Raw genomic sequence first — 24,054 nt, forward strand, 5'->3', positions numbered from 1 at the left:
GCCTTCTCAATGAGTGGAGGACTAGAGGGAGACAGTATTTGGAACTCAAAATTTAAAAAAGAATGTCAAAAAATAATAAAATTAAATGTTATTGTTTTATTTTTATTTTTGGAGGGGGGAAGGCAAGGCAATTATGGGTTGTTACCTTACCTGCCTAAGGTCGCACAGCTAGTAAGTGAACTCAGGTCCTCCTGACTTATCATAACACCTCTTCTGTTCCCTTTTGCCTCCAGGATCATGTACCAAGCTCTGTTTGGCATCCAGAGCTCTTTACAACCTTGCCCCTTTCTACCTTCCCAGTCATCTCAAGCTTCAGGCCCCTCCACAAGTCGGCATGTTCACTGCTCCTTAAACTCAACACTACCTCTCCTGCCTCCATGTTTTTTTACTGGCTGCTCTCTCACCTTATGGGTGTTTCTCAATATTCTTGGCTTCTTCTAAGACTCAGCTTGCATGCCAGCTTCTGTAGGAGACTTTCCTGTTCTCCCCATTCCCACGCCCCCTCTCCCCCAGCCATCTGAGCCTCCTACTCTGAATCTGGTAGGTACTTGATAGCTGGGTGTATGCTTGCATACACGGATAGCGGAAGAGACAGATAGATGGTAGATACATGGATGGATGGATAGATATGTCTACTTACATACAGAGATGATAGATGGGTACATACATCCATGCATATGTATAGATGAGAGGTAGATGGATGTTGATTGTGTACTTTTTGTTGTTCAGTCATGTCCAATTCTTTGTGAATCTCTTTGGGGTTCTCTTGGCAAAAAATACTAGAATGGTTTGCCATTTCCTTTTCATTTTACAGATGAGGAAACTGAGACAGTGACTTGCCCAGGGTCACACAGCTAGTAAGTGTCTGAGACCAGATTTGAACTCAGGAAGATGAGTCTTTCTGATTCTAAACCTAGGGCTCTATGCTCTATGGCGCCACTTAGCTGCCCCTTGACTAAGCATTTTCCTCTGTGCCTCATACTGTGGATAAACAAGACAGCCCTGACTTTCAAGAAGCTTATGTTCCAACAGTGGAAGACAAAACAGACAGGAAAGCTGGAAAGTGAGAGGGAGGCATGAAGGGGACCTACACTAAGGCAGCTGTTTGGTGGCAAAGAAGGCTTCTGAGAGGCTGAGAACCCAGCTGCAGGGCTGTCATCCCTAGATACCCACATCTCCATTAATCACAGGGCCATTCCAAATGATCAGCTAAGTCCTGGGACTGCTCAGTTGGCTGTGAATGAGAAGGGGAGGTTTTTACTGGGGTTGGGGAGGAGTACTCAGCTGATTTTTGCATTTTGGTAAATTCTGAGCACATCCCAATGGCCATGCTTCCTATACGACCTAAATGTAGGATTTATAATAGACAATAGGATAAAAATGCCTAAACCTAGGCATTTATTAAGTACTATGCACCACACACTCTCCCCAGTTAAATGCTGGGGATACAAACAAAAAAATCAAGATAGCACTTTTTGTAAGCTTGCTTCCAAAAAGGTACTTCATACATAATATACAGATGCTGGGGTTGCGGGGGCATCTTCAGTTGTCCTGATCTATATCTTGCCACTGGACCCAGACAGCTCTGGAGGAGAAAGTGAGGCTGCTGCACAGCCCTCCCTCACTTAAATCCAATTCACTTGCAGTCATGGCATTGCCTCCCTCATGCCATGGCCCTCTTCAAAAAGAAAGAACAAACAATACAGGTGCTAAAAAAAAAATTCAACATAGATTTTTCTACAGAAAGAGAAATGTGTCATCAAGGAATCCTACATGACCTTAATGCAAGTGACAAAGGAATTCTCCTGGGTGTATCCATTGTCTGCAAGCTTGGGAGAGTTTAGGCAGGTGGGAGGAGAGGTTTCACTTTTGTGTAATTTCAGCGCCCCCTGGTGCGTAGTAGTGAGCACTGCAGCATTGGGAAATCCTTGCGCTCGGTTAACATAGATGGGTGGTCTGAGGATGGCACCACCTGGTGAGCAAAATATATGAATGGTACGTTGTTCAGTTGTGTCTGATTCTCCATGACCCCATCTGGGGTTTTTTTTCAGCTCATTTTATAGATGAGGAACAGAGGTAAGCAGGGTTAAGTGACTTGTCCGGGGTCACACAGCTAATAAGTGGATTTGAGGCTGGATTTCAACGCAGGAAGACAGTCTTTCTGGTTCCCTGTCCAGTGCTCTATCCACTGCCTCACTTAGTTGCCCAATATATATCAAAATACCTAATTAATGCACTGACAGCAAGCTTCTGTCAGAAACCAGAGGAACGAGCCACGTGTGGATAAGTACAGCTTTGGCTATCTCCAAGAGATATCTCCCCAAAAAGGAGTCCAGACATGACTGCAATGACTAAACAAAACACGACTTCAGTAGTGACATGAAGCTTAGGCCTAACATCCAGACCATGGATGAAATACATGTGCTGTCCACTGGTTAACCCTCTCTCATCACATGACTGCCCAACTTTTTAAAGCATGCATTTCCTTAATGACACCCATTACTCTGAATCTTCTTCATACTTCCTTATTTGTTATGTATGGCAGCTGCTGGTTAACAACCACCATATTCACTCCACAACCCTTCAAGTGATTCTCAGGTACTAAAGCAATTCTAATCCCTGACTTGCAACTTTATAATATTGACTACTAATATGAAAAAGATAGGCTTGTTTCTGAGAAGTCTGGGGACATTTAAAGGGGGCATTACAATGTAAAATCTACGCCAATATCCTCTTCTTTTTTCATTCAGGGTCTATTGCAATAAATGCTCAGAGAGTAAAAAGCAGGGAGAGGTGTCTATTGAACAGCAGATAAGAGAGCTGCTCAGATCCGAACTTAAGCTGAACTCAGCACTGTAGGCAGCTCTCTGGAGAAGGGACTGACCTTGCATTGGTAGTTTTTTCTCATATGGGAGTTTCCTATGTCAATGAAATTGCAGATTCAGTCTCTATCCTCATAAACATGTAAGGATGAGCACTATGCATTGTCCATCTAAGTGCTTGTCATAATCTGATCAATAGGCATTCTTTACCTACTTGGTTTTTGCCCCGTGGATGGTTAAACCAAACTCTGGAATTATGATGAATTTCACCCAGGATGCTTTGCAATTTGCAAGGCTAGCCCAATATCATACGCAAAGAGCAGTATTCGGAAGATTTCATCATCCACACAGGATCGATCCCACTTAATATGGACCCTGCACTGGATCTCCTCTTGCCCCTTGCTTTTCCCATGATTAATAATCAGAGGGTCAAACAAGGATCTCTTGTTACATCCTTTCATGAAATCTTAAATAATTTGAGGCATTACGGGAGACCCTATTTTGGAAGCAAGTCTATAAAATCTTTTCATAACTACTTTCTATCACCAAAAACAATAGAACCACCACACTTGGGCTCTAACATCCGATTCACAGATGTCCTTCCAGAGAGTTAGAAATTGCATTGAAGAAAATAAGCAGCTAGATTAGACCTAGTGTAGTATGTACAGGTCTGTGCTGGGCACAAATTGCAATTGTAAGGGAACTGTGAATCAATTCACAAGGCATCTGAAAAGGCAAAGGACATTAAGTTGTGGAAATAAGTATGGACTCAGTACTGAAAATAAGAGCAGCTAAGTGGCTCAGCGAATAGGGTGTGCTGGACCTGGAGTCAGGAAGATTCATCTCCAGTTTTAATCCAGCCTCAGACACTTAGTTCCTGTGAGATGCTCAGGAAGGCACTTGACCCATTTTGTTCCTCATCTGTAAAATGAGCTTGAGAAGGAATTGGCAAACCACTCCAGTATCCTTGCCAAGACCCAAATGGGTTCATGAAGAATGGGACATGACTGAACAAAATGCTGAAAACGAGAGAATACTTTTCTACCTATATACAAGGCTTATGAATCTATACATAGAGAACTGAGTCAAATTTGTAAGAATTCAAGTCATTTCCCAATTGATAAATGGCCAAAGGATATGAACAGGCAGTTTTCACATGAAGAAATTAAAGCTATTTATAGCCATATTTAAAAAAATACTCTAAATCACTGATTATGAGAAATGCAAACTGAAACAATTCCAAAGTACTGGCTAATACGGCAGAAAATGAAAATAATAAATATTGGAGATGTGGGAAAATTCGGCACTAATGCATTTTTGGTGGCATCACGAACTAATCCAACCATGAACTTGTTGAGTAAGGGGGTCCAAGAAGGGCAAAAAGGACTTGTGTGAAATTGGTAAGACCAGGTAAGAAGTTGGCCAGACCTGTTAAGGGATAAGAGAAAGGAAAGGTGGATGAATGTGGCTTTCAAAGTCTAAGAAAGAGAAGTAGCAATTACATTTTTCAGTTTTCTAGGAGAGCTACGAGGCACGATTGAGTGTCTCACTTTTAGCACCCATGGAAAGTTGAAAATGTTGTAGGGACCTGAATAAAATGTGAAATGCTTATAGAAACAAGGTCAGGTGAACATATTCTATATTTAAAGTGCATGCTGGTCTTTCTATAGAAGATAGGTCACAAGGTGGATGAGATATTCACAATACAAGGTAGAAGAACATAGTTTGCTTCTGTTTTCTCTGTTACAGAGAGGGACAGCAGTAATAAAGTGGAGAGTGCTGGCGTCAGAGCCAGGAAGATGGACTCAAGTCTGGCCTCTAACATTCTGGCTATTAGACCCTGGGAAAATCACAGACCACACATGCCAGAGAAGATGCTGATCTGCTTTGGTAATTTTCTCTATCAATGAAATAATAAGTCCAGTCTCAAATGCCTATATTTTCTCTATCAAAGTTAATGGTCTTCATAATTTAGACGATGAAATAAAAATATCCAATGAGTTGGCACCCAAAATGGCTACCTAGTAATTAAACAGTTCCTCTTGTTAGTCATTCGGGCCAAATGAGTGGCAAATTTATAAAGCTGACAGATGAGCCACTAGATTGGTGATCTTTAAGTGATAATGGAAGACTACAGAAAGGCAAATGTTCTAATTTTTTTTTTTTAAGAAAAGCGAATGAGTTTGCAAAGTATACTGAAATAAACTTGACTTCAATCCCTGGCAAAACTCCCATAATGTATTAGGATGTTTAGCATATATCTACAAAGGGAAGCCATGATTATGAGAAGACATTCAGATTAGGATGGAGAGTTTACATCGTTTTATCAAAGAATCCAACATTCTATTGTCATTTCTTGTGGACAATATGGAAAGATGTGGGATAGTCGACAGATAAATTTGTAAAAGGCCAAACTGAAAGGAGTCATTAGCAGTTTGATTTCAATATTCAAGGTCCACAATAGCCCAGGAGATCTGTACATTGCCCAGCAGTTTAACATTTAAAATAATATGTATAAAAGCCATTAAGACATACTTATCAATGTTGCAGGGAACATAAAGCTGAGAATAGCTAATTTACTGGATTGCAGTCAGAATTTAAGATCTCAAAAGAGAAGAAAATTAATTTTCTAATATCATAAAAGTCTTCCACTTGGGTATAAAAAAATTAACTTCAAGGGCAGCCAGGTGGCTCAGCGAGTAAGAACACCGGCCCCAGAGTTGGGATAACCTGGGATTGAATCCGGGCTCAGATACTTAGCACCATACCCAGAAATAACTGGCCGTGTAACCTGGAGCAAGTTATTTCACCCTAATTGCTAAAATATATATATATATATATATATCAACTTCACAAGTACAAGATGAGGGAAGACATAAGGAGACAGTAGTTCACCTGAAGCTAAGGATGATAGAAAGGACAAAAACAAAGTACTCCAGGTGAAAATCTACCCAAATATAACAGAAAACAAGGACAAAAAACAATCAGAATGCTAAAGGAATTCTGATGAAGTGAATTTCGTGATTGAGTTAAATAGAAAACTTACAACTCTTTGTTTAAAACAAATCTAGCAAATTGGGCTAAAACTGATGGATCCACCTTTTTTTTTTACATCTAAATAAATTCAATCCTTATCTGTTATTTGTAAATTACTTCGAAAGTTGGAGGAAGAGTTCTGATTGTATGTTAGCTGAATTCACTTAACTGAAGTTAATATACTCTAGGGATTTCTTTTAAGCAGTTTTCCAGATGGCTCTAAAATCTGTTTATTTTTCTTGTGCCCTTGTTATTTGACAGTAATAATTACATAATTGAAAAAGGGAAGAGAAAAATAAAATTAAAGTTTTTTAACATGATAATTTTGGAAGAGGAGAGTCATAAAGGAAAATGTTCCTTTTTCTCTAATGAAACAGAATGCTATATTGTCCTGGGGGTAGTTTGATGCTTCAGACTTTAAAGTGCTCCCAAGACATGGTTTTTATCTTCTTTTTATCCAGTCTTTGGAAATGAGATTTTTAAGTCCTTGAAACTTTTTGATGCTTTTTGAGGGGATATTGGGGTTAAATGACTTGCCCAAGGTCACATGGCTAGTAAGTATTAAGGGTCTGAGGCCACATTCGAGCTCTGGTCCTCCTGATTCTAGGACCAGTGCTCTATACACTGCACCACCTAGTGGCCCCTCAATATGTTAAAAAAAAAAAAAAAGTTAAAACTAATCCATAGCTGAATATTGCACATCCCTGGTACCCCTGGTACCTAAGCCAGTTTGAGGGAATAGTGTTTTATAAATCCGACATTCAATGTTTTGAGAGCCAACTACCTTACTTTGAACAGTGGGAAAGTTCAAACCAAAGGAAAAGGAACAGGAAGATAGGGATTAAAGTCTGTAAAGAGTAAATATTTTTTAAAACTTAGCATTAAGGTCAATTGAATCGTCAATTAACATGTTAAAATAGTTGCCCTCTGACCTTCTAAAAGGGAATTATATATTTTATTGTAATCTAAACTAAACTTCAGGTCTATCAGGAGATGTTCCCTTTTCCTTCAGTTTATGTTAAGGTTTTAAAAAGTGAGTCTTTCATAATAACCTGCAAAGACTTACATGAACTGATGCTGAGTGAGGGGAGCAGAACCAGAACATTGTACACAATTACAGACACATTGTATATGTGATGACAACTTTTATAGACTTGGCTCTTCTCAGCAATGCAAGGTTCTAAGACAACTCCAAAAGACTCATGATGGAAAGGGCTATCTATCAACATCCAGAGAAAGAATCTATGGAGTCTGAATGCAGATTGAAGCAGACTATTTGCTCTCTTTTTAGCTTTGTTTCTTTTCTCTCATGGTTCATTCCATTGGTTATAATTCTTCTTAACTTGACTATTGTGAAAATGTTTAATGTGAAGGTGTATGTAGAACCTATATTAGATCACATGCTGTCTTGGGGGGTGGGGCAGAGGGAAGGAGAGAAAGGGGGAGAAAATTTGGAACTCAAAAACTTGTGGAACTGAATGTTGTAAACTACAAAAAAATTTAAAAGGAAAAAGAGTTTTAAAATTGAGATAAAAATAAATACTTAAATATTTCACATTTTATAAAATGTTCCCAATATGTGAACTCATTTAAAACTAAATGTTCTCGAGAAAGTCCTTTTTATTGACATTTCAGGGAGGAAAGAGATAAAAGGAAAAGATATACTATGTATAACTTACTATACTGACTTCCTAGAGTATTGATTAAGAATTAACCATAAGAGCACTTAAGGTTAATACTCCCTGTAGGGGCACAAGTTAATCTGGTACACAGACTAATTTAAATGTGAGGTTCCAATCTATACTTACCATAAAGGATGAAGTCCACACCCCATTGCTGCTCTCAGCAAAAGCTGACAAGACATCAAGGCTTCCCTTAGCTCTCCTAGTTTCTGCCGCTGAAAGCAGAGCTGACAGGTGGCAGAAATTCCCCAGCGCCTGTCTATTACCACTGGGAGCTGGGGCATTTCTGCTGCCCATCACCTGCTACTCTGAACAGCAGTCAACAGGCAGGAATGGGGGCTGAGGAGATCTCTGCTGGTCAGCAGTAGCTGGTGAGAGCAGGAGATGGGGGATTTCTGGCACCTGTCAGCTGCCAGTGTACCCATTCTGTAAATTAATTTCTATTTTGAAGATTTCCTTAATCTTAAAAGGTCAATTTATATGCTCTATGGTACTCTGTTGTGGTGATGAGGTGAGGTTTCCCAAAGGAGAGTAACCGGTCTCACATAAGCACATTTTAGGAAAGGTCCATGTCCTAGCCCCCCTTTTTTGGGGGGGAGGAAGGGGGTCCCTTTATAAAGAAGTTCCAGCAGTTTACAGAATGCATTCACAAGTTTATGCATTCTGTATGGTCTCACAGCTATTTTTCTCCCTTAACTGTGTCAAGTAAGCTTGGGCAGATAATTCAAGTGTGATTTGAATGAGTATATTACTGCCAGATGAATCTTCTTCAATACCATCACTTTCATCAAGTCATTCCCTATTCAAGAACTATTCTATTCTCTCTAAGATACTATACTTAAACACTCTTAATTTTAATACTGAAATGATGCTGAGTGAAAAAAAAGCCAGAAAAGTGCATATATATGTATGTATGTATGTATGTGTGTGTATGTATATATATATATATATATATATATATATGTATGTATGTATATGTATGTATGTATATCTTCTACCCTTATCAATAAAAGCAAGTAAATCTCTGGCAGAAGATACAACAAATGTCACTTGAGAGCATGCTGTAACAATCATAACATCAAAGAGAATTTTCCAAGGTGGGGAGAATGTCTTCTTTGAGAAATGTTTTTTTTTAAAAAAGGAAAGGGAAAAAGGAGTTTGTTTTATTGATAACAAGCAAAAAATCTTACACGACACAGCATTCTTTAAGTCTCTTTGAAAAGCAGTTCTATGTATACACTGAATTTACACAAAAACTTCAAAACCATCAAACCATAATAAAACCAAATGGAAGTACTGGGTAAAAAAATTTAGATTTTATCAAACATTTCACGTTGTATTAACATATTTTTTAATTAAGAAAATAAACAGTGTGGACTTAAATATTGCTCTGCAGTATCTACATACAAACACAGAACTAATTAGACTATAAAATAAAATCCATTAGATAATGAGTGCCTAAAAGAATGAAACATACTATTACCAGAAATGATAAATTTACATTTCAATAACCGACACCCAAGATATCCTTTTAAACGAAGACCGTTTGGCACATTTCTTAATTACGCAGGCTCTTTTTCTTTCCCCTTCTCCCTGGGGAAGAGCCATAAGAAGTTCTGGCAGATAAACCAGGGTCCTTGAGTCTTTGAGAAGTATTAAAGTTAACCAAAGAAAATAATTTTTTAAAAATCCAGCATCACATTAGGAATTTTTTACTCCCATAAAGCAAAATAAAACAAAACAAAGCTATCATTTGCTCAATTTATTTAAACAAATCAACTTAGAAATGTCACTGAATTAAACAAAAGTCTGAACATGTAAACATAACTGCCATGTTCCTGAAACAGATGTTAACACCTGTATAAAAGTTAGCAATCACTATTAGGAAAGCAGTTCATTGATAAAGGCCAATCTTCAGCAAAACTAAAGTAATTTTGTTTCTCTACCCTTTCTAGCATTCGTAAAGTCAATACTACCAAACTGCAGTCAAGTAAAATAAGACAAATATTGGATGGTTGGATCAGTACCATTGGTTACAGCTGTTACAAACAATTTCTCTGAGCACATTAAAAACAACTAAGCCAATCGCATCAAATAATTCATGGCTTTTTTTTTCTTGATCACAATTCACTAAGGGATGTTAATTATGGTCCTTGTCAAACACATTTGGTAAAGGCTATTTACAGTGTACATGGCTGAGCATGCACTATTTATAGATACAAAGATACCTGCCAGTTCATTACAATATAATTACACAGTGCCTGAAAATGGAACATTTCACACATCATTTTAATCAATACAGTTTCAAGTGGGAAATGTTCCTTATTTAACTACAACTGCAATACTTACATGAAAATTCTTATAAAAACACTAATCCCCCCCTCAAGAAATTTAGATGCATATTCTACACACTACAGGTTAAGGCAGTAAAAAAATGTATTCCTGATAACTGGAGTTCTTGACAATGTCAATTAAAGCTGTCTGATTTTAGTCTTCCATTCTCCATCAAAACTTTGATGTCTTGTATAACTAGTGTGTGAATGATTTCAATTTTAAAGTCAAAAGACATGTTAGCAACAAAGAGAACAGAGCTGAAGCTGGTAAAAATAATTGCTTGGGAAAGGGAAAAGGTGAATTAAAGTTTGACTAAAAGTTCACATCATTAAAAATGAGCAGTTAAACACAAGCATGAACTTTTAAAAGGAAACAACAGAAACAAGACCATATACACATAGTTGAGTTTTCGTAATATAATTAAAAATATACTGCACTTTGAAGAATTCAAGTAATTTAAGACTATCAAAAATAACTTCATGAACCATACTCAAGTGTCAATTGCATTTCTGATCTTTTAATTGAAAGCATTTTTCTTTTAACTGTCAACCAAACCATAAAGGTTCAGCTAAAAAAATGACAAATGATTCTGTATTTGCACTTGTGACTCCTTTAATACACACTGCTACCCCAAAATATGTAAAATGTGGAAGATTATGCAATTAATCAAAGCACTTTGATTTACATGTTAAGCAAATTCAAATGGTAGACAATCTGTGAATCAAGGATGCAAGAAATACCCACTATTTTATAGCCAACCCTTTTTCTAAACATTCCTCTAGTCCTCAGCTGCAGATGAGACAGAACACAATCTGTTGTAAACAGGGCACTGTTGTAAAATCAGGAGATCTATATTCTTAAATTAAGATAGTTCATAAAATTGAAAAAGAGACTCCTAAGTGTCTTCCAGCAATGTAGCATGTTCTGCTGAGCTCTTAATTCCGCAAATTAACTTTCCTTTGATTCCATTTTAATGATGGTTGCATTCACAGCAGTTTTGTCTTTAAAAATCAGTTGAAATTTATATAAAATTCTGTACATGTTCACAAATTATTGCATAAACAGCATAATCTTCAAGACAGTGTCTGCACAACACATGTCCAATTCAGGATAAAACATTCACGTTTCTCGTCTAGCTTTTTTCTTCTTTTTTACTTGTTTGGGAGATTCCCAGCTAGCTTCAGACTTGGCTAAAAGAGTAGCAAAACATAAAGGAAAAAACTTAGATAAAGTACCTCTCCATGCTTCATAAGAGTTACAACAAAATAAAATCCTCTTTTAAGAATTCTCTTTTGTGACAATTTTACTAAATCTATGTTTAATTTTTTAGGTGTTATGTTTTCAATATTCCATTTTCCCTACTTTATGTTTTGCTATTCAAAAGACTTTTCTAATTGCCCTTGTAAAAGAAAAAATACAGTAATTGTGCCCAATACAAATAAGTGATGCAAAACATTTAGAGGAATTCATTATTTGAAGGATTAAGAAAAGCTGTACTTCTGCTTGTAACATACAGTGCATATGAAAAATCAAAAGTAACAGAAGTGTTCCTCTCTATGAAGGTTACTTTAATAGTCTTACTCTGACCTCTGTCCTAACCAAGAACTGATCCAAATTATCAATCTTTTGTGACTACTGGTCATTTACTCATGAAAATTCTTCTAATATTGGGTTCTTTAGAGAGCTTTTAAGAGGATCATAGAATAATTTTAAAGCTGGGAGGGACATTAAAATGAGATGCAATTTACTGAGCCAAATAGTACAAGGGTTCCCAGTAAGAATCCCATAAACCTGGGGCGGCTAGGTAGCGCAGTAAATAGAGCACTGGCCCTGGAGTCAGGAGAACCTGAGTTCAAATCCGACCTCAGTCACTTGATACACTTAGTAGCGATGTGACTTTGGGCAAGTCACTTAACCCCAACTGCCCTCCAAAAAGTAAAAAAAAAGAATCCCATAAACCTGGCTGACAAATTAAGGACAAGGGAAGCTAGTGTTGATGTATTTTGAATCTGATTGACAATCTAACCCTTCCTATCTGGTTCCCAATACAATAAACACTTCAAAATGCTGACCTTGGCAGCACAAAGAAGCTGTATAATTTGAACCCCGGACCCCTCCAACTGCCTGTTCCCATTTCCCCCACCCCCCTTTTATGAGGGTTTACTCACTCTGGGAAGGAGGCACACTATTCTGTTTAAGATTAGGCTTGGAAACAGCTGTCTCTTGTTGCGTCTGGGGCACTTGGGAAGGGATCTTGTCAGATTCATTTTGTGATAAAATTACAGATGGCTCGGTAGAAACAGCAAGTGGAAGAGTCTTAACAGGCTATTTTGAAATAGAAAGTTTTAAAAAATATTTTTGTAATATAATATTAAACACTCAGTTTTGTTCAGAGGACTTTCTTATGCATAACTGGCAAGTGATCTTAACAAAGATGCAGTGATTAATCAAAGAAGCATAAAACAAACTTATTGTTGTTTAAGTGACATAAATAAAAATTAGTTCTTATTCAAAGATTCAACTAGCAGAAATTTAAATTTAAAGAAGGTCTTTATATAATATGGCTATGATAGGTTTAATAACACAGAATGGAAATTTTCCTTCATTTTCATTATTTTAAAATTTTGGTTAATTTATATTGGAGTTCTTTGTCCCCTCCCACTGGCATACTGTTGTGTAGGAACAAGCTGGCAGCTATAAACTGAAGCTCCATTAATATACCTGATTTTGACATCACAGTTATTTCCAGATTTACAACTCCCTCCATTATCAAAGAAAAATAGTTAATCAAAACTGAGTAACTGTGTTTTGGGTCAGAAAGTCCCCTCAGCATTGCACACTATATTTATATCTCCCACCTCTAGAGTGAAGGAAGATGTGTTTCAATGTCTTGTTCTCCAGGAACAAGATTGGTTATTATGTCCATAGAAGCCTTTCCAGCTGACATTCCTTAAGGTGGAATAATACTCGATTCCCCATCAATTAAGTACTGCTATGAGTACATTCTGTCTTTGACTCCTTCCATCCACCTTTCCAGTTTTTTACCTCTAAGCATGGCTCCTGGGCCGAGAGGGAGGAAGAGAGATCTTTCTGACCAGTGACAGTCAACACTGTCAGGTATAGTTATTCTTTGCTTTATGCTAACCCCTCCTAAGAAGCAGTGATAAACATGAAGTAGCTCTCAAGGAGCACCAGGAGTTCTTGTAGTTTTACTGACAACCACATACAAAAGTATACCCTGTTGTGGTTCTAGCTCTTTAGCAAGTTTACAAAAACAAGCAAAACTCGACTAGAGAAAATCCTGCCTCCAGACTGCGTATACAGTCTGGTCATGTGCTCAGCAGGCAGAGCCAAGAAACTATGAGCTCTGCCGTTCTCCCTTCAGACCTGGGAGTCTGGTAAGCAAGAAGGAACCTGGTTTGGTTAGTTGCTCCATGGAGATGTCACCTAGGGGTCAAGAGAGAGGAGGAGCAGCATTTGTAACCTTTCCCTGCTATTATCTGACATGGTTCCAAAAGAAAGAAGTCAAAAGCATAAACATAGGTAAAGAAGAGGAAAAAAAAAACCCTCTCTGTTTACAGCATGGTGTTTGCTGGAAAAAAACAAGAAGAAGAAATCAACAAAAAAACGGAGGCAATTAGTAGTTTCAGTCAAGAAGCAGGATATAAAATAAGCCCATGAAATCTATAGCCTTTCTATATATACATGCACAAGGAAGAAAAAATAAAAAGGGAAATCCATGCAAAATAACTATAAAATGCACAAAATATTTGGGAGTCAATCTTCTTGAGACTTGTATAAAAACAAGATAAAACACTCTATAAAGAAATAATGAGGGGCAGCCAGGTAGCACAGTGAGTAAGAGTACCAGCCCCAGAGTAGACATGACCTGGGGATCGAATCCGGGCTCAAACACTTAGCACCCACCCAGAAACGCCTGGCCGTGTAACCTTGAGCAAGTTACTTAACCCCAATTGCTTTTAAAAAAAAGAAAAAGAAATAAGGAATTTAAATAACTGAAGTGACCAAAGATGGGTTACACCAGTATACATTAAAAAAAAAAAAGAACAGTACCGTTGACGGTGAGTTGCTAAATAAAAACACTGGTGTATTTCAGTTGATGAATGGTAAATGACCTTATTTAATGATGTTGCTAAACCCACAAATGTTGTGGATTACTTCCTTCTAATTCAAAACATAAATGTAGAATTCAGAACCTTCCCCCCAGAATCTACTATTTTTATTAGTTTCAAATCAGTCTTTAGACATTTTCAGTTTTTTTTTTTTTTAAAGCTTTGTCTAATATAATTTAAAAACTCATTCCTTAACAAATATTGGGCCCTGATAGAAACCAGAAGTCTTATAAAGATCCACTGGATGTATGTAAAGGGCCATATGGCCCAAGTACTATTGTCTCAGCATGACTAGTTCATTCTTTTCCTCTAATGAAATGCCCCTCTCTTGCTCTTGCCTTCCCACAAAACAACTAGCTACATTATCAGTACCTTCCACAAAATATGTCTTTAAAAGCCCAATTTAAAATATAATTATTACATTGCCTAAAAAAGAATTGCCAGCCACATAAAACTTGATATAATTTTTAAACACTGGTCATGCTAACCAAACATCTGCATCCTTACAGAGGTTTCCCTCTAAGCCACCATGGCTCACTTCAACTATTGAATCTGCAAGGCTTTGATTCATAAATAACAGAAAAAAATTACCTGGCTACTTTTGATGAGTACTTCAGGTGGATCACTAGTGCTCATGGTCTTCAAAGAAGGATCTTTTTTCTGTTTTGGATGGATTTTAGAGGTGTCCATTGGAAAATTTTCTCTAAACTCTTTCTCTAATTCTTCTGTATCCTGTAGAAGAAAAATGTCCAAATGCCTTAAATAGAATGTTGACAATATTAAATGAAACCAAAAAGACTAATAATGACAACACTGATAATAATAATGATTCTGGATTTCTACATAGGACTTTAAGGCTGGCAAAGTGTTTTGCACATTTTATCTGCATAACTGCCCTGGGACATAGGTACTATTACTGCCTTCCTTTACAGATAAGGAAACTGAGGCAGAGGTAAAAGACCTGCCTAGGGTCACATACCTTGTAAGTGTTTGAGGGTTTATTTTGAATTCAGGTCTACTTAACCCCAGGTGTACTAACTTAACCCCAGGTGTACTAACTTAACCCCAAGTGTACTAACTAGTGGAGCCACCTGGCTGCATAGGTCTATAGTTCACAGTTTAACTGATAATTGCTGCTTTAGGGCAGAGTAAATCTATAAGCTTATAGATAGACATTTTTTCCCCTTACTCTATTGTGTTTTAGCTATTCTGGACAATTAAGGTTGTTAGAGGTTTGACCTAAAATAGTGCTTTCCAAAACAATTAGATGGAAACGAAACAAATATCCGGTTTCATATTTGATATTTCATTCAGTCCACATCCCTAATCAATTATATTATCATAAGCACTATCTTTTGCTTTACTGTTATTGACAAAATTATATTTTATGACTACTTTGAAGTCACATAAAATTTCCACTGTAATCAAGCCATACTAAATTCCTCCAGTTTATAGATAGTGTCTGAAATGGAGGATAGGTGAGAGGAAGGGAAGAGGTACATGAAAGAAAATCAAAATCGTTATTTACTAATACGATGGGGGAGCTTCCTTAACCAATATAAATAGGCAACACAGTTTTAGAATGCCCTGTGGAAATAAGAAGGCAAGTACCTTACAGACCAACATCATGAAAACCCAGGTCTGTGACTCTAAGGCTAGTTCCTTATCCACTATCCCATGCTGATTCTTCAGTGTATGCATACATTTATTTAATTACTTGTCTGCCTATTCAATTATCTGCTTATTTAATAAAAGCAAATACAACGTATTTGCAAACAATAACAGAGATGTCAGCTCTGATATTCTGACAATAAAGTGCAGAGTTACAAATAGGTAAGTGTAGATATGGACAAAAAAACCTTAAGAAAACAAAACCCAAAGAGAGCCATATAGTATGCCATTGTTTCTCTGTACATAAATAGTTAATTAACTTCATAATGCTGTTCTGAGCTATTTTTACTAGTAATAAAAATATTCAACATATTTCAAAGTACCATACTAACCATGTTTTGGGGAGTTAACTTTTTTTTTAAATAGAGGAAATAACTGTTAAGGTCAGTGGTAGCTATTAAAGCAAAAAAACAAAACCAAAAACACCTAAAGGATAAAGGGAGATGATATACAATATTATTTTTGCTTTGTGAATTCATGTTATCTAAAATAGATACCTAGCTGGATCAGAAAGCAATGCCCAATGACTGAGGGCAACTGACCATTTTGTAAAGTCTGAGAACATGACATGGCAACTTAAGGCCCTTGCTTCTTCTACCCTTAGCTCAGCTCATAGATTTTATAACTTGTATCAGACCGGATGTCAACAAATAGGAACAACTTCATTAAAACAAATAAAGCAAATGCCCAAACATTATCAACACTTTCCAACACTTCTGCCATGTTAACCTTTCTCAGTGACGTGCCCAAGGTCATCCAAGGTCTTCTTTAAGTGATACCCAATACTCCATAGCTTCTGCCCCACTATGTTATTTGCCTCTCTATTATAGGCACCTTTTTGCTATCACTTAATATTAGAAGGAGTCAGAGACTGAATAGGAAATATGGCACCCTGGTTACCTGTGCAGGAGAGTTAGTCTCTTCACCTTGCTTCTTCTTTTTCTTTTTCTTCTTTTTCGATTTACCAGATGCAGAACTCTGAAGAGGCACATCTTCCTTTTCTTTATCATCATCTGAAAACTAATATTGAGGATAAAAAACAATTAAAGAGAAGCAATGAGATTAACCCATAATATTTAAATATTAAAACCATCAACCAGGGATAACCTCATCCTTCACAATAAGCATCTCTTCACAGTAATCTTTTTTAAGAACTAGTAATGGGACTTCTGGGTAATATTAGCACCAAGAGGACTACAGACATCTTCTTTGATCCCCACAACCTCTCAAGTTTATTCGAAACACAAATTATGAGCCACAGATAAAGATACTTCAACTACCCTCCATGGTCTAGGGAACCTAGAATTCAAAAGAAGATTAACACCACCCCCTGCCCCTGTGCAACAAACTATGAACACTGATGCACACTGGTCCTGAGCAACAAAACCCAATCCCCAATCCCTGTCCTCCTTCTATCTTTCCAGTGCTGTGGAAACCTCAGTTCCAGGCTGAAGAAGCTTGCTCAGAGTGACAGATAGCCTGGAAGGTGGCAGACCTTAAGGAGCAAAAAGCCTGCTGAAAGCCACAGCCCCAAAGTACTACTGTTCTGCCTAATGGAAAACCTTGAAATACCAGCAGAACAATCCTGACAATGCTGGAGCAGACAACCCTCCTAGCACCAGGGAGGAAGCTCTCTGAACTGCCCCAAGAGAGCCCAGGACAGAGTATCTTGGTTGTTTACTGGGGAGGGAGAATGGGGAAAGAGAAAGAGAGACAATCTAGCAGGTCTGAGCAGAAGGACCTAGAACCAGGCTGGGGACAGCTCTGACCACTCAAAAGTCACTACTGAGGCTGCTGACCTGAGAATTTCAAAAGTCTATGAGGAAGCTGAAATACTTTAAAATCCAATCCCCAAGGAAACCACCATTAGAGGGGTCAAAGAGTCGGAAAATGAACAAGAGAAAATTTAGGGGAAAAAAAGGTTGAAATTAGAAAAGATCTTAGGAAGAAGAAAACTCAAAATCCTTGAATATAAGCAGATGAATCAACAAAGAAAACATTTACAAATATGGCCACTAGATCTAGAAATGAATAGTGCCCAAAAAAGGAAAATGTCCAACATTTGATGAGACAGAGAACCCTGTAAAGTATGACGAGAGCATGGAACCATGAGTGAAATGAAAGAGAAATGAAAATTATGAACGTAATTTATTGCCAGCAGAGCAAAAATAATTAACAGAATAGAAAAACTTGAATTTGCAATGTCAAGCCTCACCAAATAAACAAAATAAAACAACAATAGGTTGGGAATTTAACACGCAGGGCAATTTAGAAAAGAAGCAAAAAGCAATAATATTAAGAATAAATATGCTCATTATGCAAGCAAAACACATTGATCTTGAAGACAGTATACATAGAGAAACCTAAGGATGATAGATGTCTCAGAAAAATGAGACAGAATGAAAAAAACCTTAACACCATAAAAGAACTGCCCCAGAACTTCTGGTCATAGAAAAGTTAATACCAACTCGAAGAATTCACATATCAACTCCAGAAAACAGCAAACAAAAAACAACCACAAGACTACAAACTACAAGACCCATAATGGTTAAATTTAACAATCAATTTCAGAAATAAGTTTTGCAAGCGATCAGGAAAAATACCTTCAAATGCAAAGGAAAGCAAATTCAAATAATGCAAGACTATTCTGCACCCACCAGAAAACGTAGGAGTGCATGGAATAATGTATTCTGAAAAGCAATGGAACTCAGGATGCAGCTGAGGTCGACATATTGTACAAATCTAAGCTTAACCATAAATGAATACATACATATATATAAATAAAATAGAGGCATTTGAAACATTTTTAGAAAGAAAATAAGAAATGAAGATATTATTTGCTTCTTAAATACCCTAGACAACAGAAATACAAGGGGAATGAATAAATGCAGTAGCCAAAGACAGAGACTGCAGAGCGATCAGTAAGAAACATATATGTAAATGTACACAAGGAAAGAGGTGTTAAGGCATACAGTGAAGTAGGCTTGGGGCATTATGGACAGAATCTGGCAATATCTTTCCTAGATATGAATCAGTGTTTGAGTTTTTTTGCTTTTGGAGGAACACAAGAATATGTGAAAGGGGGCAGGATGAGGGGAATGGAGGGGGATGTGTGATGTGCTGGAGTAGATTTTGTTGTATTAGGAAGAGAAGAGCCTATAGAACAATGAAGAGGGGGGCAGTAAGGATTGAAAAGGAGGTCTTGCTTTGGTAGTAGGTTCCACTGATGAACCAATGGATGAAAGATGAGATGAGGACCTTGTGCTGGGTGAGGATTTGGTGTTTGAAAAATTTACTTTGTGAAAGAGCAAGGACATAGGGAGATTTCCGGGCAAATGCAGTCAATAAAAGGAGGTATAGATTAGTGGTGGGATAGGAGCCCTATCATGAGGTAATGTCCCCTCTGACATCTGTAATAGATGGCATTGTTCTAGAATTGAGGCACAATGGTAAAGGGGTGGGAGCAAACTACAAAGCACTGGCAGAAACTGCCTAAAAGGGAGAGTCCAGAATGAACAACTTGAGGTTTTGATTGAATGTGGAATGCAGAGAAAAAAGGAAGAATAGATTATTATTATAAAGGTCATGAAGGTTTCTAACAGAAAGAAAGAGAAGATGGATGATGAAGAGAAAAAGAAATTCTTTGGAAAGGTGCAAAAATGAAATCTGTAAAAATCATGGACAGGTCTAGTTGAAAGGGAGGTGAAGAAGGAGAATCTACTTGAATGAGATGGGAGAAAAAAGAGGCAAGGATTATACAATTATACAAAAGCTTCCAAGTATATTGATTCATTAAGCAATGAATGCCAGTGGCATAACTAGTTAGGACCTGATCACCTCCGTTTGGGTGAGGTCATGAAATCAGGGGGAGACAGACTTTTATACATTAAAAACAATCAAATAAAGCCAATTAATTAAAAGAAGAAAAATATATTAGATGTATAATTGTGAGAAAACTCCTTGCATCAGTCTCAGGATCAGACTGGATTTCTGGTCAACCTAGATCCTTAGTTAAGGGTGCCTAAGAAGCAGATCAAGGTGTTCCAGCTTCCCAGCCACACAGGGATAGGTTCAAACAATACATTAAGACTTTTCTCCCCAATTCCTACAACTGAATAAAGTTTTCTGACAAAACAGATTTTGAACTAGACCCATAATTGAGCTAGTTCCAAAATAGGGTCACAAAATTGAGCCAGTTTGGTTCACTCAATTTCCACAATTAATCACTTGCTGGGTTAATCCTCTCAATTCCCCTCAGCATCCAAACTTATAAAGAATCATTTTCTGAGCAACAAGAAGACACAGACAGTAGTTCTCTCTCTGTTTTGGGTTAAGTAACTACAAAGGAAAAACAAAAGGGAAAATACAGGAACTGAAGAAAGTCTTGGAAAAGCTAGAGTAATAATAAAGACTTATGGTGTCTTCTAAAACGGACAGTAAAAGAATATATACATTTCTGAATACCACATGGAGTTTCTACAAAAACTGATCACGTACTAAGGTTTGCAAACACATTACAAACAAATAGAAAAAGGCAGAAATAATTAAAATACATCCTTTACAGATAATACTGCAACAAAAAGGGTGACTGGTTTGGTACCACAAAATATAGACCCAAATAGAGACTTAACAATGAAATTCTAATAATCGGTGAGTCAAAGAACAAATCACAGAAACAGTAACTATGTAAAAAATGTAATGATGAAAACTACATAGTAAAAGTTCTGGGTTACAACTAAAGTAGTCGTTAAGGATTAGGGGAAAAATTATGTCCTTGCAAATATATATAACAATACAGAAAAAGAAAGGATTAGTGAACTGAACATGCATTAAAAAGAATTAGAAAGCCAACAAATAAACAAGCCTAAAATAAACACAAAAGAGAAGATACTCAAAAATTAGAGGAGAAATACATAAATCAGAAATGATAATTAAGAATTATAAAGAAAATAAAAATAAAAGTCGATTCTCTAAAAAAAAAACCTATAAATTTGATAAATAGCTAATCTGATTAAAGAGACTATAAAATCCAATCAATAAGATAGTAAATAAACAAGGTGAAATTACAATAAAACCCAGAAGAAATAAAAACAATTAGAACATATGCAAAATTATATGCTAACAAAGAAATATAAGAATAAGTTCGAAAATATAAATAACCCAATCTCAGAAAAGGAAGTAGATCTAGTTATAGAGGGGACAAAATCTCTTGGTCCTTACAGATTCACAGAAGACATTGTTTGCAAATTATTCTCAAAAACAGAAAGAAAGTGACCTCACAGAACTCTCTGTGAGACAAATATAGTCCTAACACCAAGACCAGGGAAAGAAAACGATAGGTCATTCTCATTAATGAACACTGACTTAAAAGTGGGATCTATAACCAGGGGTGTAAAAATGATTCAACATGGGGTGGCCAGGTGGTGCAATGAGTAAGAGCGCCGGCCCCGGCATTGGGAGACCTGGGATCAGTTCGGGCCTCAGATACTTGGCACCCACACAAAATAACTGGCCATGTAACCTTGAGCAAGTTACTTAACCCCAATTGCTTAAAAAAAAAAAAGATTCAACATTAGGAAAGCAAGTAGCATAACTAATCATGTTAAAAACTAAAACATATGAAACCACATGATCAATTCAACTGATGCAGAAATCTTTTTATGTAGAACTTTTATGCTTAAATCCCTAGTTAGGCACAGAGATCTTTTGAAATGTTATTATTAAAATGTTATTATAATGTTGTATTATGTGATATTACATTAAGAATATCTAAAACCAAAAGCAAGCATCATATGCAATGGGGATACATCAAAAACTTTTCCAGTAAAGAATGAAGCTTATGACTCTCCCTTCTGTTATTTGGTATAGTTCAGTTCTGGACATGTTAGCAACAGAGCAAGACAAGAGAAAAAATTCAAGATATAAAAGTAAGTAAAGAGGAGATAAAACTATTATTATTCCTTAAAAATAAAGTAGAACTTAAATAGTTGGAAGAATATTCAGATATTATGACTAGGCCATGCCAATATAATTAAAATGATAACACTATCCTAATCAAATTGCCAGAGGGATACTTGATACAATTTGATAAAATAACAACATTCTAGGAAAAGCAATCACCTAGATTATCAAGGGAAATAATGATAAGGAGTAAGGCTGAAAGGAGAACAGAACTTCCTGATCTCAGCAACAGTTATTAAAATGATTTGGGACAGACTAGATGAGGGAGACTCTGAAACAGCAGAATTCATAACCCAGTGTTTGATAAAATGGAAAACATAAATTGCCTAGAAAATATCTGACAAAAACATCTTGGAAGGGGCGGCCAGGTGGCTCAGCGAGTAAGAGCACCGGTTCCACTGTTGGGACGACCTGGAGATCGAATCCCGGGCTCAGACACTCAGCACCACACCCAGAAATAACTGGCCGTGTAACCTTGAGCAAGTTACTTAACCCCAATTGCTTAAAAAAAAAAAAAACAAACACACATCTTGGAAAACTGGAAAGTCGTCTAAATTAGCATAAATTAGGCTTAGACAAATTACACTATATTCCATAATACATTCTAAGTAAATATGACATGAATATTAAAGATCATATTATTTAAAAAATTAGAAGAGAAACAGAAGGTATACCTCTCACAATTTTCAGTGGGACATATATTCTTAACTAAAGAGATAGAGGCAAATACAAAAGATAAAATACATAATATGAAACTGAAAACCTGCAACAACAAATAATGCACCTAGGAGATAAGAAAGGAAGTGCTGGCCAAATGGGGGGGAAAAACATTTATATCACATTTCTCTGAGAAGGGTATCCTAGGTAGAGAAGCAATTAAGAGACATATCTAAGACTGACAGGACAGCCATTTCCCAAAATATAAGTGGTCAAAGAATATGAACAATCTGCAAAAGAACTGCCAAGTATCTACAACCACATAAAGAATGTTCCACATCACTAATAATGAGAGAACTACAGAGCAAAATATTGAAGTTTCACTTTACACCCTGCAAATTGGCAAAGATGATAAAAAAAATGGCAAGTCGATGGAGGGATTGTGGAACGATATGTACACTAATTAACTAATGTGGAAATATGTTTAATACAATCATACGTGTATAGCCCCATATCAGATTGCATGCCATCTTGGGAAGGGGGGTGTTTTGAACTTAAAATCTTGTAACAGCAAATGTTAAAAACTTAAAAAAAAAAACTGTGACAAATACATAAGCAGGAAAGAACTGTATGAATTGATGGAGACTGAAGTAAGCAGAGCTAAGAAAAAAATATGTACAGCAACTCTTAACAGTGGAAATGGAAAGAACCACATACCAAAAAGAATTAAAAGTAAATGTAACAAAACTATAAAGGTCAAGCAGGATTTGATTGAAGAGATGAGATGATATGTCCAATCAACTTCTTTAGGGAGGTGGAACTTTCAAAAGTGTTATACATTGCAATTGTTTTTCAACTTTTTCAATGTACTAATCAGTTATGATGGGTTTTTTTTTCCTCTAAAAAGAAAAAGCTACTTTTCATATGGGAAGGCATTCTGAGTCTCAGACCCCCATGAGGGGTTGGGGGTAGGATACTTGGGATAACTATGATGATTTTAGAAACAGACGATATCAATTAAAACTTATTTTTTAAAAAGGATTAGTAAAAAAGTTATTATTTAAATTTTATCATTTTGCTTCCTACTTGTCATTAAGTTGAATTGTACAATGGTCAAAAAGCAGCCAAGAAAGGCAAAAACCATGAACAATCTAAAAAGTAGAAAATAAACTCCCCAAAGAAAAATTATTAATTGTATAAATAACCTATATTGTAAAATATAGATAACTGGAGAGGCAGAATAGAAACTAAGTCTTATGATGTAGTGGTTTGTTTAAAATTTAAAAATATGATTAGGGGAAAAAGAAAGAAAGAATGTAAAGTGGGTGGTGGCTAGGTGGCGCAGTGAATACACCACTGGCCCTGGAGTCAGAAGGACCTGAGTTCAAATCTAGCCTCAGACATCTAACACACTTACTAGCAGTGTGATCTTGGGCAAGTCACTCATTCCCAATTGCCCTGCTTTCTCCCCTCCAAAAAAAACCAAAAACCAAACCAAAAAAAAAAAAAAAGAACCCCCAAAACCAAAACCAAAATTGTAAAGAACCAAAAATTCTAAGTTCTAAAATGTTCACAACAGCTTTCTTTGTGGTGGCAAAGAACTAAAAAATTGCAGGGATACACATCAATTGGGGAATGGCTGAAAAAGTTATGGTATATGATTGTGATGGAATACTACCATGCTATAAGAAATGATAAGCTCAATGATCTTACAAAAACATATAAAGACCTAGGCAAAATAACGAAGAGTGAAATGAG

The 24,054-nt window shown here is 36.6% G+C and overlaps 1 protein-coding gene across 2 annotated transcripts in view; it reads right to left on the reverse strand.

Moving 5' to 3' along the window:
* Positions 1-8,683: 8,683 nt before the first annotated feature.
* Positions 8,684-24,054, reverse strand: part of MTDH (metadherin) — an 82,341-nt gene continuing 66,970 nt past the window's right edge. For both annotated transcript variants that reach the window (XM_069086583.1, XM_069086585.1), the window contains exons 10-13: positions 16,579-16,698; positions 14,599-14,739; positions 12,043-12,199; positions 8,684-11,064 (exon numbers count right to left, since the gene is read on the reverse strand). In XM_069086583.1, coding sequence (XP_068942684.1) covers positions 10,994-11,064; positions 12,043-12,199; positions 14,599-14,739; positions 16,579-16,698 — 489 coding nt within the window. In that variant the 3' untranslated portion in view covers positions 8,684-10,993. The remainder of the gene's footprint in view (positions 11,065-12,042; positions 12,200-14,598; positions 14,740-16,578; positions 16,699-24,054) is intronic.

The sequence above is a fragment of the Petaurus breviceps genome, unplaced genomic scaffold, assembly GCF_028583685.1.
Source record: "Petaurus breviceps papuanus isolate PSGF00001 unplaced genomic scaffold, PetGlider_PUasm1.0 179, whole genome shotgun sequence".
In the NCBI taxonomy this organism is placed as follows: domain Eukaryota; kingdom Metazoa; phylum Chordata; class Mammalia; order Diprotodontia; family Petauridae; genus Petaurus; species Petaurus breviceps.